The following is a 16,100-nucleotide window of genomic DNA, read 5'->3' on the forward strand; positions in this document are numbered from 1 at the left end:
GGACCAGCCTGGCCTACTCTGGGCAGAGCCCACACCGCCCTCTGGGAGTGCAGGGGGAAGGGGAGTGCAGGAGTGTCGGAGTCCCAGGATATCAACACTGCTGGCTGGAAGGCGTGCCAGGGCCAAGGGAGGGGAGCGCTGTCTCTACGGAGCAGGCACAGGCTCGGCTGCCTCCCCTGCTTGGGACTGCTACCCAAAGCCGGGCTCACGTCCTCTGCTCTCCCAGAGTGGGTTAAAGCCCCGAGTTCTTTTCAGGTTGGGGGCTTTCTTGATATGCCTTGATCCGTGGCTTCTGAATGGAATAGCCGGTGGGAGGAGGAAGCTGGAAGTCTTGCTGACCCAGGGCTCTGGCCTGTCAGGGACTGAATGTTTGCAGCCCCCCACAGTTCATATGCTGAAGCCCTAATCCCTGGTGAGGTGGATCTGGGGGTGGGGTCTTTGAAAGGCAGTTAGGTTTAGATTAGGTCATGAGGGTGGGGCCACCATGATGGGATTAGTGTCCCTCCAAGAAGAGGAAGACCCAGAGCTGAGCTGGGCACACAGTCGGAGGAAGACATCTGTGTACAGAGAGGGGCCACACCAGAACCTAGCTGTACTGGAACCTTGACCTCGGACCAGCCTCCAGAACCAAGAAAATAAATCTCTGTTGGTTAAGTCACCTAATCTATGGTATTTCGTCACAGCCGCCTGAGCTGACACAGTCCGTGAGTGGACGGCGAAGGGGCCTGTTTTCCATGCTGTGACATAAGAAGTGACTCCTCGGTGCTGAAAAGACCGAAGTGCTGACACTTACTGGGCAAAGGGCTAACACTTCACACGCATTTCATCTTCCCAGCAACCCTATAAGGAAGGCGCTAGAATGACCCCCAGTTAGCAGATGGGAACATTGAGACCTTTCAGAGTTACGTAGCTCAAGTCTCATGGCTGAGAAAAGGCGGTGCCGGACCGGAAGCCTGGCTGTCTGACTCGGGGTGCGCGCTCCACCACAGCTCTGTGCGGCCCGTGCGGTCCATGCGAGGCACTCGTAGGGCAGGAATGGCTGGCCGTGCCCTGGGCTCACAGAGGGGAATGAAATGCTGCCCATGCCCAGGGCTCACAGAGGGGAATGAAATGCTGCCCATGCCCAGGGCTCACAGAGGGGAATGAAATGCGGCCCATGCTCTTGGGCAGTTGCAGGTGCAGTGAGGGACCCCGCAGAAGCGATCACACCACAGGGGATGATGCGATAATGCAGGCAGAGCAGCCAGGAGCTCCCAGAAGAGGGACGTGCCAACCGCGTGGGAAAGGCTACCCGGAAACGCTGCTGCAGACAGAAGTGCCGCCTGGACCCAGAAAGGGCAAACTCAGGAGCACTCGCAGGCCCCTGAGCATGAAGCCGCGAGAGGAAGATCAGCGCCCAGGGACAGGGGACACAGAAAGCAGAGAAGCCAGAGACACACAGTCAGCAGCCTGGTGCCTCTGCCGACCCCACGGAGCAGGAAAAAAAGGCCCAAGTGAAAGGACTCGGAACTGCTCATTCTAGTGGCAGAAAAACAGACAGGCGTCCACAGGGCATCCAGCATCCTCCTGTACCAAGGATTCCCGCCCTTCCTTTCCGAGCTGGAGAAGGAAGCAGCACTCAGGGAGAGCCAGGGCACGCTCTGTCGGCCATCTGTTCCGACGGTCCCCTCTCCTCTCCTGTCCCCCGGAGGATGTGGAGAGAGCAGCCAGAGCGCATGGAGAACTTAACTCCCGGCCTCAGCTCTGCCTTGACTTTGCTTGACCTTGGCCATGTCGCTCCTCGCGCCATCTCTGGCGGGAGATCGAGATCGGGGAGTTCTCTACCTGCATTTGCCAGGGCACAGCGAATCAGGTGGGCTTTGAGGTCCCTGTGGGCACAGAGCCCCCGAGCAGAGGGACCGAGGGACCTGGACGGACCCCAGAGCGGAGCGGGAAGAGAGGGCGGGGCCTGTGGAGATGTGAACGTGCTCCTGAAGGGGAAGACTGCCCTCAGCATTTCACGGGCAGGATGGCGGTGGGGGGAGTTCTCCCCCCCAGCTCCACTGGGCGGGAGGGGGCCCCTCCAGCTGCCGGCAAATTGAGCCATACTCCCGTCTCCACGTTCTCACCTCTGGACTGCGGGGGAAGAACCGACCTGGGGAGTTGCAGGCACACGGCCCCTCCGGGGCCCGTGGTGAACCGAGGACCCCGGTCTGCTCCGGGGGACTTTGTTCTGAGCGCAGCAGCTGACTCTGGCTTCAGAGCTCCTGGCACAGTTTCCATTTTCGCTTTGTGCGCCGACTCCCCGCGCGCCCCACCTTCCGCTTTGCCCAGGTTGTGCCGCAGCCTGAAAATGCTGATGGCTTAACTGGTTTAATTTTTTTTTTTTTCCCCAGCAGCCCTGAGGGGTTTTAACTCTTTCCTCCTGCAGAGACCCTGCTTTTGGAGTTGAATGTTTTAAACTCTCGCTGGGAGACTCATAAATATTCGGAGTCACTCTCTCCCTCTCTGTTTGATTAGGAAATGAGCCTTTAACTCAATGTAATCCCCAAGCCATTAACAAAAAAGCCCTCAACAGCTCCACTATTAGAATTTCACTCTTAACCCACTGAGGATTGAATTAGATTAACATAACTACCCACAATCTGAGTTTATTTTCTGTGCCAGATAGAAATGTGTTTTGCAGGGAACTCGAGAAGGGGGTGGAGAGGGAAGAGGGAGGGAGAAAGAGCAGGAGGATAATGAAATGTAAAAACAGAGATAAGAAGAAGATGGGCAGACACACTGCAGACACAGAGTGATGGGGAGAAAGAGCTGGGCATGGTCTTGGGTCTAAAAATCCTGCCAGCTGCCATTTTTTAAAAAATGTATGTGGTCTTTGGAGAGACCCCAGCTATGCAACATTGTTTGAATTAGGGGAGCAATTCCTTCTTCCTTGAGATTGATGGTCCCGCACCTGAGCCTGCTGTATTCCAAAGCACCTGTTCATTGGCCTCACCGGCCCCGATGCGGGAGGAGGCTGGGGCTGGGTTTCCATGTGCTCAAGGGAGGGGGGCACATAAAACAACACTGTGTGCACACAGGCAACTAACTGTGCATCTACATTCGGAGACATAAACCACAACAAGGATGGAACGGGTTAGATTTTTGCAGACACAAAGTCACAGAGAGCCCGATGCCCAATTGCGTTTAAAAAATCAGTTTGGGAAAGAAAAAAAAAATGATGAGTTTGACAGGAGCTCGGTCTACATACAATGAACTGTTATTGAAGCAGAAACTAAGCAATCATAGGCTGCCTTATGCAAATGTCCTGAAGCTTTCCTGTTGCGTCTTTGTCACTAAGCCCGAAGGGGGAAAACCACATCCTGAACTTGAGGATGAAGGCCAGGCCCTCCATCACACTGCCGAACAAGCCCCCATCCTCCCCTAAAAGCATCCACAGGTAGCCAAAAGAAGGAGCAGTTCTTGCCTAAGTGTTCCAACGAATATTCTTCTCTCTCAACCGCTGACGCTCATGAGATCACAGAACTTGCTCAGAGAGGCAGGAGTCTCTCCCACAGCCTCGCATGGTGGGCCAGCGGGCTCTGGCGTGCATGTTGAGGCGGGGAGAAACGGTTTGCTCTTCTATTAAAAGGTTAAAAAGTGCCACACTTTCTCTGAACAGCCATTGAGATCTGAAAGTCCTAGGATAGTTCAATTTTGCAAACAGCCGACTGCTGTGATTTCTGAATGCAATGTCTCAATCACTCGAGTCGCTTGAGCTTTAATTAACAGTAACCCACCAAATCCCACTTCAGCATTATTGTGGGGAACCTTAGCAGGCTCTGCTTAGCAAAACAGAGCCCTTGGAAGAGAGAGCCAAGAATGCAGCATGGAGAATACGCTCAACTCCTGGTTATTCTTCCCTCCATGTCTTGGAGTTTACCTACCATACTAGGTTTTCAACAGTGACATGCCCTCCCCCCTCTCCATTTGCCAACAAACTCCGTGTTTTTAATTTCTCCACCAATCAATGTGGACTTACTACTTGAACATGTGGAGTTTACCTTCTAATTTCTTATTCCTTCCTGATACCCATTCTCCCCTCCAAAATCATAAACGGATGGATTAAGACAACAACAGTCCTACATAAAACGCTGGTGAAAATAAAGAATCACAAGAAGGGAAGCTGAAGTTCATAAAGGTCAAAAGTAAAATGAGATCAAGTTGCCTCTCTGAACATTCGTGTGTCCACATTATTTAACTTTCCTCAAGTTAGGTCTGCTGCTAAAACGATGTTGTCTTTCATCACAAACAGTCCAGACAGGCCTGTTTTGTGTAATGCTTTCAAATTGTTGGAAAGATGTCTTTGTGAGGATATTATTTTCCCAAACAAATCAAGACATAGTCCTCAGCAATATAGTATATGGTAAGCCCTGTATTAGTAAATAGAAACCCAGGCATTATTCAACTTGCACGAAGAATGAGATACATTTTAAAAGCTGTATATCGTATATAGGAGGCACCATGACTTTTCCCCCCCAAAAACTTAGAGCTTTTACTCCTTTGTAAATAATACATAGCAAACCTCCTCAAGTGCGGGGTTTTTACTTAATACTATACATTCTCCAGGAACTCAAGTCCCACGTATCCCACAGAAAGCTGGTGGTGCCTTAGCCAGGTGGACCACCGGACACTATCTGGGGACTGCCATCTCTGGAAGCCCCCCCCCCCCCCCATCGCCACGTGCTCACAGAGCCTGCACCTTGAATGCCCGAAACAAGCATGGCTTTGACAAGAATCGCAATAGTAAGTTTCTCCCTTCAGGAAGGATGCTCAGAGATGCACCAGCCACTCTCCACACCTGGCTTCTTCCTTTCAGAGACCTTGCACCCCCAGCCCCTACTCAAGTTCCCCTTTCAGGGTTGAGAAAACACACCAGATCAGTGAGCCAACAAAAGCTGGTAAGGCAAGACAAACCGTCAATTCTAAGCAAACTCACTCTTTGGAGCAAAAGGAAAAAGTCACTTCCTTTGAGGCACTATAGAACAGCTGGCCGTGGGGACTCGGGCCGAGCCCAGGTCTTCCGGGAGCCCTCCATCGTCACCTGTCCTGTGAGCACTGAGTGTCCCTCTGTAACCTTCCCAGCTCGCCCGGGCGCCCGAGCTGCCAGCAAATAAAAGTTTTCACGCTGGGAGATAGACCCACCCCGCTGAGCCGCCTGGAAACTTTCCCTTGCCCTTTTGATTTACCTACTTTTTCTCAGCGAAAACAAATAAAAATAAAAGGGAACCCACTGATTCCAAATGAGCTTGTGACACCGGTCCCACCAGCCATCCCGGTCCCTCTGACCTTCCCATGACAATCTGCACAAGGCAGCTTTTCCTCTCGGCCACCCAGAGATGCTTTGCAGCGCTGAAAACCAGGATCAAAGAGCAGGCATGGGGAGATATTTTTATCCATTTAAGAGAGAGAGAGAGAGAGAGAGAGAGAGCAAAAGAGAGAAGGGGGAGTGTGTGTGTAGGGCGAAGGACAGGAAGGCGCAGGGCTCGCTCGGGCAGAGAAGGGGAAGTCGCGGTACTCACATGCTTGGGGCCGGAAGCGGACCAGGCTGGTGGCGTGTCTGCCCCTCAGGTGTTTCCAGTTGCTGCTGACTCGCTGCTCAGCTCCTCCGGCACCAGCTGACAGTCCCCTGTCTGTGTCTCTTTGTGACTAAGGACACAGTACTCCCAACCTATAAATAGATCCCGACTCCGTGATTGATATAACAGGCAGCTGACAAAAAAAAAAAAAAAAATTCCCACAACCATAACCAGGTCTTAAACAAAACAGCAAAAAGCTCTAGACTTTCAACTGCACCGAGTGCCATGCAGACCAGACAGCCGCTGCTGGGCACTGGAGAGGGCAGAGGAGTGCACGATAGAACGGAGGGGCCAGAGGGGCGCACAGAACACGGTGCAGGGTGTGAGAGACAGTGACTGCTCTAGTGTCAACCGTCACTTGGGGTCCCCAGGAGCCCACGACTGAAGGTGGGCAGAGAGAGCAAGGGGAGGAGCTGGGGCAGGAGGTTCTGACCCAAGAAGGAGAGGCCCCAGAACCTGAGCCGGTGGCTCTGTCCGGGCTGGAGTCAAAGTCCTGACTTGGGAGCATTCGTCAGCACAAGGGTTTTCCATGAAAGTTTCCGTCCCTCCTGCCAGATGGGGGGGGGGGGGAGGGAGACAGAGCTTTCCCAGCCCGGGGGCCAGACAGGGTTCTCAGGGGACCTGCAGGAGGCTCCTGGAGGGGGGGGGGGGGTTGGGACGGAGTCAGGAGTCACCTGTGCCTGGTGAGACAGGCTCCAGTGGGCCCCATAACAGCACGTCATGGGTTTTTCAAAGGACAGGGAAGACATTCATGACAGAAGAATTGCCCAAAATGGAAAGACCTTGTGGGTGTTGGTGTCTCTACTTCTTTCCAGAAAGATTTTCTAAGAGACTAAATTTCCTGGAAAAGCTTCCTCTTGAGGAAAGGAGCCCCAATCTTTAGGATGCTGAGGGGTCTCTAAGAAGCACTGCCTGCCCCAGCATCTGCAAAGGCGGGACAGCGCCCCTGTGGCAGGCCAGCCCCACGCTGGGCAAAGTCTCCGGGAGAGTTGGGAGAAGCTGTAGAAGTGTGGGCTGTCCAACAATTAATCAGCAAGTTCTTGATCGGCCGGGTCCCCCCACCCCGCCCTCTGGATACCCACTTGCTTTGATCCACAAGGGCCATCTGCTGCGCTGATCTGGTTACTGTACACACTGATTGAGGAGGAATTTCAGGGGACGTTCCCCCGTCTGGAGGGGTCACGCACAGGACTAACCCATGCTGGTGTGATAAAGGATAGGTACTTTATAGTCCTTCAAACTTTCTGATCCCCACTGTTTAAAAAGTGAAGTTGGATTTCGTCTTCCTGCCAGCTCTATTCTTTCCTCTCCAGGTTAACAGAAGCTGTGAGGATGGGGTGGTCCCCCAGCTGGTGAAGTCAGAGCCTGTTCAACAATGCAGAACTGTAACCATTTCCACGAGTGGTCTGCCTCTGGAACGCAAGCTCCCAGGGAGGAACGACGGTGTGTTTGTCTTCTTCACCTTTGCCTCCCAGCCCTGCCCTGATACCTGACACGTACATAGTACGACTTTCCTGAGTACGGACTGACGGACTGATTGAACGAACGAATGAACGAGTGAGTGAGTGGATGCATGATGGATGCCTCTTTTGATGCAAACCATCATAATTTGCTTTCTTTTCAAATTCTCCACCTGTGCCTATCGGGAGTCCCCACCCCACCCCCACCAACTTCTGCAGGAAATCAGGCCTGAGTCTTTCTCTCTGGCTGCAGCCTCCCCAGCCACCACCAGCAGCACAGTGTCTTCTCTGTAGTAAGAGCCCTGGGTAGATGGGTGAATCAAGCCATTCCTCCTAGAAGGCATCCTCCTTAGAAAGTCCTGGGGTACCATGAGTTAGGCTTTTTACCTCCAGGCCGATCTCTACATCACTCAAGGTCTCAGTCTCAACTGTCCTGGCTGAACTGAGCCTTGCTGTCTGCAACCCTTCACTTTGAGGAAGCTCTCATTAGCTTCCCTTTCTCACCATAAAGCCTCCCCAGCTTCAAGAGCCAGGCGCTGAGGGCCACCCGGGGCAGGGGTACACAGACACACTCTCCCGGGGCACATACACAGACACACTCACACGGGGCACATACACAGACACACTCACCCTGGGCAGATACACAGACACACTCACCCAGGGCAGATACACACAGACACACTCACCCGGGGCACATACACAGACACACTCACATGAGGCACATACACAGACACACTCACCCTGGGCAGATACACAGACACACTCACCCAGGGCAGATACACACAGACACACTCACCCGGGGCAGATACACAGACACACTCACCCAGGGCAGATACAAACAGACACATTCACCCTGGAAAGATACATGCAGACACATTCACCCGGGGAAGACACACGCAGACACACTCACCCAGAGCAGATACACGCAGACACATTCACCCAGAGCAGATACATGCAGACACACTCACCCGGGGCAGACACACTCACCCAGAGCAGATACACACAGACACACTCACCCAGAGCAGATACACGCAGACACACTCACCCTGGGCAGATACACGCAGACACACTCTCCCAAGGCTGATACACGCAGACACACTCATCCTGGGCAGATACACGCAGACACACTCTCCTGGGGAAGACATACACAGACACACTCTCCAGGGCTGATACACTCAGACACACTCACACAGGGCAGACCCACGCAGACACACTCTCCCAGGGTAGACACATTCTCCTGGGGCTGATACACGCAGACACACTCACCCAGGGCAGACCCACGCAGACACACTCTCCTGGGGAAGACACACACAGACACACTCTCCAGGGCTGATACACGCAGACACACTCACACAGGGCAGACCCACGCAGACACGCTCTCCCGGGGCAGACACACACAGACACACTCTCCCAGGGCTGATACACGCAGACACACTCACCCAGGGCAGACCCACGCAGACACACTCTCCCGGGGCTGATACACGCAGACACACTCACCCAGGGCAGACCCACGCAGACACACTCTCCCGGGGCTGATACACGCAGACACACTCATCCTGGGAAGACCCACTCAGACACACTCTCCTGGGGAAGACACACTCAGACACACTCACACAGGGCAGACCCATGCAGACACACTCTCCTTGGGAAGATACACATAGACACACTCACACAGGGCAGACCCACGCAGACACACTCTCCCGGGGCAGACACACACAGACACACTCTCCCAGGGCTGATACACTCAGACACACTCACCGTGGGAAGATACACGCAGACACGCTCTCCCGGGGCTGATACACTCAGACACACTCACCGTGGGAAGATACACGCAGACACACTCACCCAGGGCAGGCACACGCAGACACGCTCTCCCGGGGCAGACACACACAGACACAGACTCCAGCAGTTCAAGCACTGACTCTGGGTGAGGACTCTCTCGGTTGGAATCTGGCCTCTTTCACTTGGTATAAGGAATCAGGTGAGAGCCCTTAACTTCTCTGTGTTTGGGGATCCCTCTTTGCCAATTAAGTGTCTACCTCCTAAGATTGCCATGACAACAAAATGCCTCAATGCCAGGAGAAGCTCAGAAGAGCAGCATCTGGCAGGGGAGAAGCCCTCCGAAATGCACAGCAGCGCTCCCAGCCCGAGTGCCCTGAGGGCACCACTCTGGAGGTGGCCCTGCCTACCTCAGCCACAGTGCTTGAGCTCCCAGAAGCTAGAGGTGGTCCTGGCAGGGCAAGCGGCTGCCAGTAAGAAGTGCTCTGGCGGGCAGAGCCTGGCAGAGGTCAGAGGTCAGGAAGAGAACACCTTGTGAGGATTGGGGTTTTAGTGTATGAGCCCAGGGGCAGGTGAGGGGAGAACAGGAGGGCCCAGAGGACCCTGAATCTCTCCCTGACCACCGAAAGACCCAGGGTTATAACCCTCACCCCTCCCTCCAAACCCTCCGTTCTCCCCAGAGATGCTCCACCCACCCCAAGTATTCTGAGCATCTGGGATTCTGGAAGATTCGAAGATTCTAGAATCGCACCTTGAGCCGACATTTCAGCAGCTTCCCAGAACATGGCTTTTTAAAAGGTGACGAAAGTACCACTGCACCCCCAATTATTTAACCTAGTATTCCCTGAGGTTATGAGCTCTGCCTCCTCCTTTTCAACTCTGCAGTATCTTGAATTTTCTGTACTAACTTCTTTTTAGCATGCAATATATACTGTTTCTTATTATTGCTTAATACACATACCACAAAGTTCGCCATTTTACCATTCTACAGTGTACCACTCAGTGGTATTTAATACACTCACAGTGTCGTGCACCATCCCCACTATTTAGTTCCAGAACAATCCCATCACCCCCAAAGGGGAAACTGTACCCAGGAAGCAGCCGCTACCTGTTTCTCTCCCCCACCCCACCCCTGGCAGCCACTACTCTGCTGTCTGTTTCTGGATTTGCTTAGTCTGGACTTTTCATATAAATGGAATCAGACGCTATGTGGCCGCCGCCTAACCTTGCCACCCCACGCGTCTGCGCTGCAGACACAGGAGCCTGACCACTGTGCAGCCCTTCCTGTTGTTCGCCGGCCCTCCGTTGTCTGGCTCGCCCCTCTTCTTGCCCCCGTGTCTTGGAGTGAGCCCCTGGCCCAGAGATTTGATGACTGTTTGTGAACTCCCACTCACATGGGTTTCTTTGTGACATCCTCGCCGCCAACCCACAAGGAGGGTTATTATTCCTCTTATATCTGTTTCCCAAACTTCTGCGAACCGGGGGCTCACAACAGCAGAAATGCACTGCCTCACAGTTCTGGAAGCTGGATGTCCCAGATCAAGGTGTGGGCTGTGTTGGCTCCTTCACAAGGCCACGAGGGAGGGTTAGCTCCAAGCCTCCCTCCTCGCTTCCCTGATTTGCTAGGGGCGCTTTGTGTCCCGGGGCCTGCAGAAGCACAACCCTGACCTCTGCCTTCGTGCTCACCTGGCGGTCCCCCTGTGTGGGTGTTGGTCTCTGTGTCCAAAATCCTCCTTGTTATAAGGACACAGTCATACTGGATTAGGACCCACCTTAATGACCTCTTCTTAAATCGATCACTTGCAATAACACATTCATAGGTACTAGGGGTTAGGACATCCACATCATTTGGGGGGACACAATTCAACCATAACATCCCGTTTTTACAGAGGAAGCCACTAAGAGTCCAGGAGGTTTTGCACTCAGCATGAGACAGGGCTGAGTGCGTGTCACCAGGAAGAAGACACAGACAGAGGAAGGTGAGCCCTTCACAGCCCCTCTCCCCGCTGGAGGGACGCCGTCTCCTGCCCTGGCTCGGTGCCACCGGACTCCATTTGGCTTGCTCCAGCGTCATTAGTCCCGGCACATCAAGGTGACTTTATACTGTTTACAAGGGCCACTGAAGGTACAGTCTTCCCTGCCCCCACCAGCTTATCAACTCATTTACCTTTCCGAGCTCCTAAGCGGGAGGGGTGGGCAGGGACGCACAGCCCAGGAAGGGCCTGCATTCATTTTATCTGGAAAGAAAAATCTATCTGCTTGGGAATAGACCTAAATACAACCCATCAGCACAGCAAGGCCATTAATCATCTTCCCCCAGGACACGAGACCAGGGAGCAGCCATTGTGGGCACTGGCTTTACACACAGGGCCAGGTGGAGCCGGGGACACTGCCAGCTCTTCCGTCTGGAGGGCATTCCACAGGAACCGGGGTAGCACAACTCGAGGTTGGTGACATCTTGCACGGGAGGAGGGGGTGGGAGGGGCGGTCTGACCCCATCCTAGGTGGTCAGGCCAGAAAGGAGGTGCTTCCCCTGAAGCAAATACCCCCACTTCCCACCACCACCGGATGCAAAACACCTCTTGACCAGGATCACAGTTTGCCGGGGAACTGCCAGGCCCAGCAGGGTGACACGCACCTACAGCCCCCTCCGGGGGTCCTTTACTCCTCCTGGAGGACGGGCAGGTGCCAGAGGAAGGGCACTCACAGGAGACCTAAGGCAGAGCAAAGTCAACAAATCAAAGGCCCCAGTCCCCCAGGCCTGATTTTTTTCCGTCCCTTTACCCGGAGAGACAGGCCCTACCCTGCTGCCCAACCAACCGGCACAGCATCCCCAAAGCAAGCTGTCCTTGCCGGTGCGTCCTCTCTGCTCCCTTTCGACTTTCTCTTACCTAATTTCTCTCCATTTTCCGCCATCCAGATCAAATGCAACGTCCTACCTGCCTACTCCCTGCCCGTCGGGGTCCTGACTGCAGGTCACCCCCACTGCCAACAGTCCCTCTTATGGGTAATGTTGTGTCCCTACCACATCCCACTTTGCCTAAGTTGTGTGCTGTCTTCTCAGCTGCATTTGCCTCATGCTACAGTAAAGTACTCATCAGGGAAATAAATCACCATGTACTGTGCACCTAGCAGGGGTCCTCAAACTTTTTACACAGGGGGCCAGTTCACTGTCCCTCAGACCGTTGGAGGGCCGCCACATACAGTGCTCCTCTCACTGACCACCAATGAAAGAGGTGCCCCTTCCAGAAGTGCGGAGGGGGGCCGGATAAATGGCCTCAGGGGGCCGCATGCAGCCCGCGGGCCATAGTTTGGGGATGCCTGATGTGTGCCAGGGTCTGTGTCCAACACCTGATCTGCATTGCCTTAGTTAACCCTTACAACTACTCTAACAAACAGGGAAGGTTCTCACCATCCCCCACTCCGGTTCACCATCTGGGAAACAGTCAGAGGGGGAGTGACTTGCCCAAGGTCGCCGAAGTGGGGAAGTGGTGGGTCAGGATTTGGAACCCCAGCCGCCTCACTTGAAAGCCTGCGCTCCTAGCCAGTTTCACCATCTCTGCTCTAGCGCCCTCCCCGTGTCCCATGGGATAAAATCCAAGTCCTCTGCCCGCCTCTAACCTATATATAATAATTCTGCTCTCGCCTGTGGCCCTGGTCAACTGTCCCACCATGTCTCTCCATGCTTTCGTCCTCTGCAGCATTGCACTCCCTTCCATACCCCCATCTGGAACGGACCATTCAGCCTACAGAAGCCAGTTCCAAGGTTGCCTCCTCGGAAGTCTTTCCCCACCTCAGCCACACCCTCCTCGGTGCTCCGACAGGACAGGACGCTGTGACAGCAGCTGTGGGAGCACTCACCGCACAGGATTGTAGACATGTGTTCACACTCTGCTCTCCGTCCCTGGACTGCGGCTCCCAGTGGATGAGGACCAGCTTTGCATGTTTACAGCATCCTCCATCCCGCGCCCAGCCAATGCCCAGCCCAGGTCCTGGCATTTACCGCATGGCCAATACATGTTTGTTGAACGAACAAACGAAAGCTGACAAATTAGGAAATGTAGAGCAGGGGTCAGGAACCTATGGCTCACGAGCCAGATGTGGCTCTTTTGATGGCTGCATCTGGCTTGCCGACAAATCTTTAATAAACAAATAATAACATTAAAAATATAAAACATTCTCATGTATTACAATCCATTCATTTCCTACCGCTCGTGTTCATGGTTGCGGGTGGCTGGAGCCAATCACAGCTGTCCTCCGGGACAACACCAAATTTTTATTGGATAATGCGTAAAGTACACGGGTCATTGTATGGCTCTCACAGAATTACTTTTTAAAATATATGGCGTTCATGGCTCTCTCAGCCAAAAAGGTTCCCGACCCCTGTTGTAGAGTAAGGGGATGAAGAGTGAGGTAAGAGGCTGCGAGGGTCTGAGTGAGAAATGAACGGTCACAGGGCTGCTGGTTGAGGAGACTGTCACTGTCCAACCCCAGGAGGCACCATTCATGTGCAGGTCCTAGGCTCAGGCAGGTCACAACCTGGGCAGCAGCTCCATACAAAGAACCAACTTAGGAAGCAACAGATGCTCTTTCCAGGAATACAAGAGCCAGTCAGTTGATATGAGTTGGAAGGGACTTTGGGAAAAGGGACCCTAGATGAGAATTACAGAGGAGGAGCCTGAGCCAGTGTAACAGACGTGACAGGTCGCCTCACCTACAGTCTTCTCTCCTGCCTTTCCTGGCCGACTGGACCTCTCTCACATGGTAAAGGTGGAAAATGACACCTGTTTTCTCAGACTTAGTTAAAGGTTGCCGTGTGTCCAAACCAGATGAAACTTTAGGGGGAGTTTGTTGGGGGAGAAGGGACATTTGGGCAATATTTTCCTCCATGATCAAGACAAAGAGAGACAGAGGGAAGGAGGTGCAGAATTCATCTTGCAACCACGAAGAAGAAGCTTGGAGAAGAAAAGCCAGTAGGCAGGGGATGGCAGAGCACAAGGAAAAGGCACGGGGCTTGATGGCTTCGCGACCCACTAACCCAAACCAACCCTGGAACGCGGACTCCTTGTTTCAGGAGATGATGCCTATTTTCATTGCTTAGATCACCATTAGTGACTTTTCTGGTACTAAAGCATTCTAACTGATTTACTGGGATGTGTGTGTGTGTGTGGGGGGGGGGGGTTGTGCTAAAAAGGGGAATGCATGCAGGGAGCCAGCCAATTAATGTAAACCAGATGTAAATTAGTAGAAGAGCCCAGAGATCTCACAGGTTAAGAATCCACAAATGCGAACAATGGCGGATCAGTGTCAATGCATGAATTTGATTCCATATTTTGGGTTTATTTCATTTCTCTGACTTAAGTATGATAAGTTGGCACAGTCTCCCCTTAGCTTCCCCCCAAATGAATAATCTTGAGGCCAGAAAATACCCTGCACATTTCAGTAGCATTTTACAAAATCACTTTCCATTGGTTGTCACACTAGCCCCCAAGTCGATGGCATGGGACGGATGAGGAAACAGCCAAGGGACAGGTGACAGCAGTGAGGATCACTGCTTATCTCTAAATCAGCTGGGCCACATGGGTGTGTTTCTTGGTGAGCTCCTTTCACACGGAGCACTTATCATGCGCCAGGCACTACGCTATGTGCCTCACATGTGTTAACTCACCTGATCCTACAGCAGCCCTATGAAGTAGAGACACCGTGCTCCATCCCCATTTCACAGAAGAGTGACCGCAGGTCCCGGAGTAGTCCCACCTTGACAGGCAGAACTGGAACGTGAACCCAGTCAGCCCTGCCCAGACCTACACGCCCCGCCAAGGAGCCTTCAGGTTTGGTGTTTATGAACTCCAGTCCCTCCAGGAAGAAGCCTAGAGCCCTGTGAGAGACAAAGCTGCCCTCCATCTCTGCTAGCCTTTTACCAAGGGCTCTGCTGTCTGTCCTCCTGCTGGCTAACTCCACGATGCAGAGTTTTCTAATTGGGCTTCCCTCCAGGAGCTGACACTCCCAGGGCAGGGGTGACGGATGGGGTGTCCAGCGCCTCCGTGAAGACTACACGAGCCTTACTTAATAAATAACCTGGAACTCCACAATCTTTCCCCATAGATTGCTTGGTATTTGCCTTCAATAGGTTCAGAAGTAATTAAATTACCACACAACCAGCCTGCAAATCTCAGGAAAAGACCTGAACTAAAGCAAAGCCTTACTAATTCAGATTAATGAGGGGAGGGATGGGGGAAAGCCGAAAAGAACTATGGCTTTCCTTTTAAAAGAAACACATTTTTTACTTTTCAAGCACTTAGAGTAAATCACACTAAACATTAATAGCAGCCAAATGGAGTTCTTGCTGAGTTTGTGTGAATGAATAAATAAAACTAATTTTAATTAGCAGATTCCTTGTATACAAATATCTTCTATGAATACTCTTTCGAGAGCTTACTGTTTGAAGGTTAAACATTTATTCGTGCGTCCAATAGGCATCCTGGAGAATCATTGCTGAGAATCTATAATGTGTTACTATGGGCTCGGTGCTAGAAGTCGAAGATAAAGAGATGAACAAGATTCAGAGGGTGCCTTAGAAGAATCTGTATATACAAGCAAATAAACTATGATACAATAGGCTAAGATCTATTAGAAATATATAAACCAAATATACTGAGCGACCACAATCCATTGAACAATTGAATCTTCCTAAGAGGGGGTAAAAGAAGTCTTCACTGGGAAGGTGATACTTGAGCTGGGTTTTGAAGGATGAGTAAGAGTCTGCCAGGAAAGAAAAGGTGGAAGGCAAGGGTGGACCAGGGGCCCAGTGATGATGGGCCAAAGGACTACTCATCATTTCATTCACATGAATCACAAACTGTGAATTGTTGGTGTAGAAGTTTTCAAATAGATGACTTAATGCAGAAAACATTTTAAATATAGGAACACTTTTAATACAGAAAAGTACAAAAGGTAATAAACGCCCAAGTTCTTGCCACTAAAATGAACAAATCTTAACCTTATGCCATTAGCTACAGGATGGGTTTTTTTTCCCCCAGAAACAAAACTTTACATCAAGACATTGACTCTGCTCATTTGGGTGTGCTCTCGCCTCCTCTGACGCCCGCCCCTCACCACCCTCTCCGGAGCAGACCCCCGTCCTACACGCTGTCCGGGGCCTCTGATTACTTCCCTGATAGGATCTCCCACAGTGTGAGGTCACTTTGTGGATTTGCTGATTCAGTTCCCACGTAAGGTCATCTCCATAAAAGAGGCACCT

The 16,100-nt window shown here is 52.3% G+C and overlaps 1 protein-coding gene across 2 annotated transcripts in view; it reads right to left on the bottom strand.

The window, feature by feature from the left end:
* Positions 1-5,674, bottom strand: part of ESRRB (estrogen related receptor beta) — a 179,096-nt gene extending 173,422 nt beyond the window's left edge. The window contains exon 1 of one of the 2 annotated variants that reach the window (XM_066276290.1): positions 5,544-5,674. In XM_066276290.1, coding sequence (XP_066132387.1) covers positions 5,544-5,545 — 2 coding nt within the window. In that variant the 5' untranslated portion in view covers positions 5,546-5,674. Of the gene's footprint in view, positions 1-4,960; positions 5,082-5,543 lie in introns of those variants that run through there. The other variant, XM_066276291.1, reaches the window with a different exon arrangement.
* Positions 5,675-16,100: the final 10,426 nt, after the last annotated feature.

This window comes from Saccopteryx bilineata, chromosome 4, assembly GCF_036850765.1.
Source record: "Saccopteryx bilineata isolate mSacBil1 chromosome 4, mSacBil1_pri_phased_curated, whole genome shotgun sequence".
NCBI lineage: Eukaryota > Metazoa > Chordata > Mammalia > Chiroptera > Emballonuridae > Saccopteryx > Saccopteryx bilineata.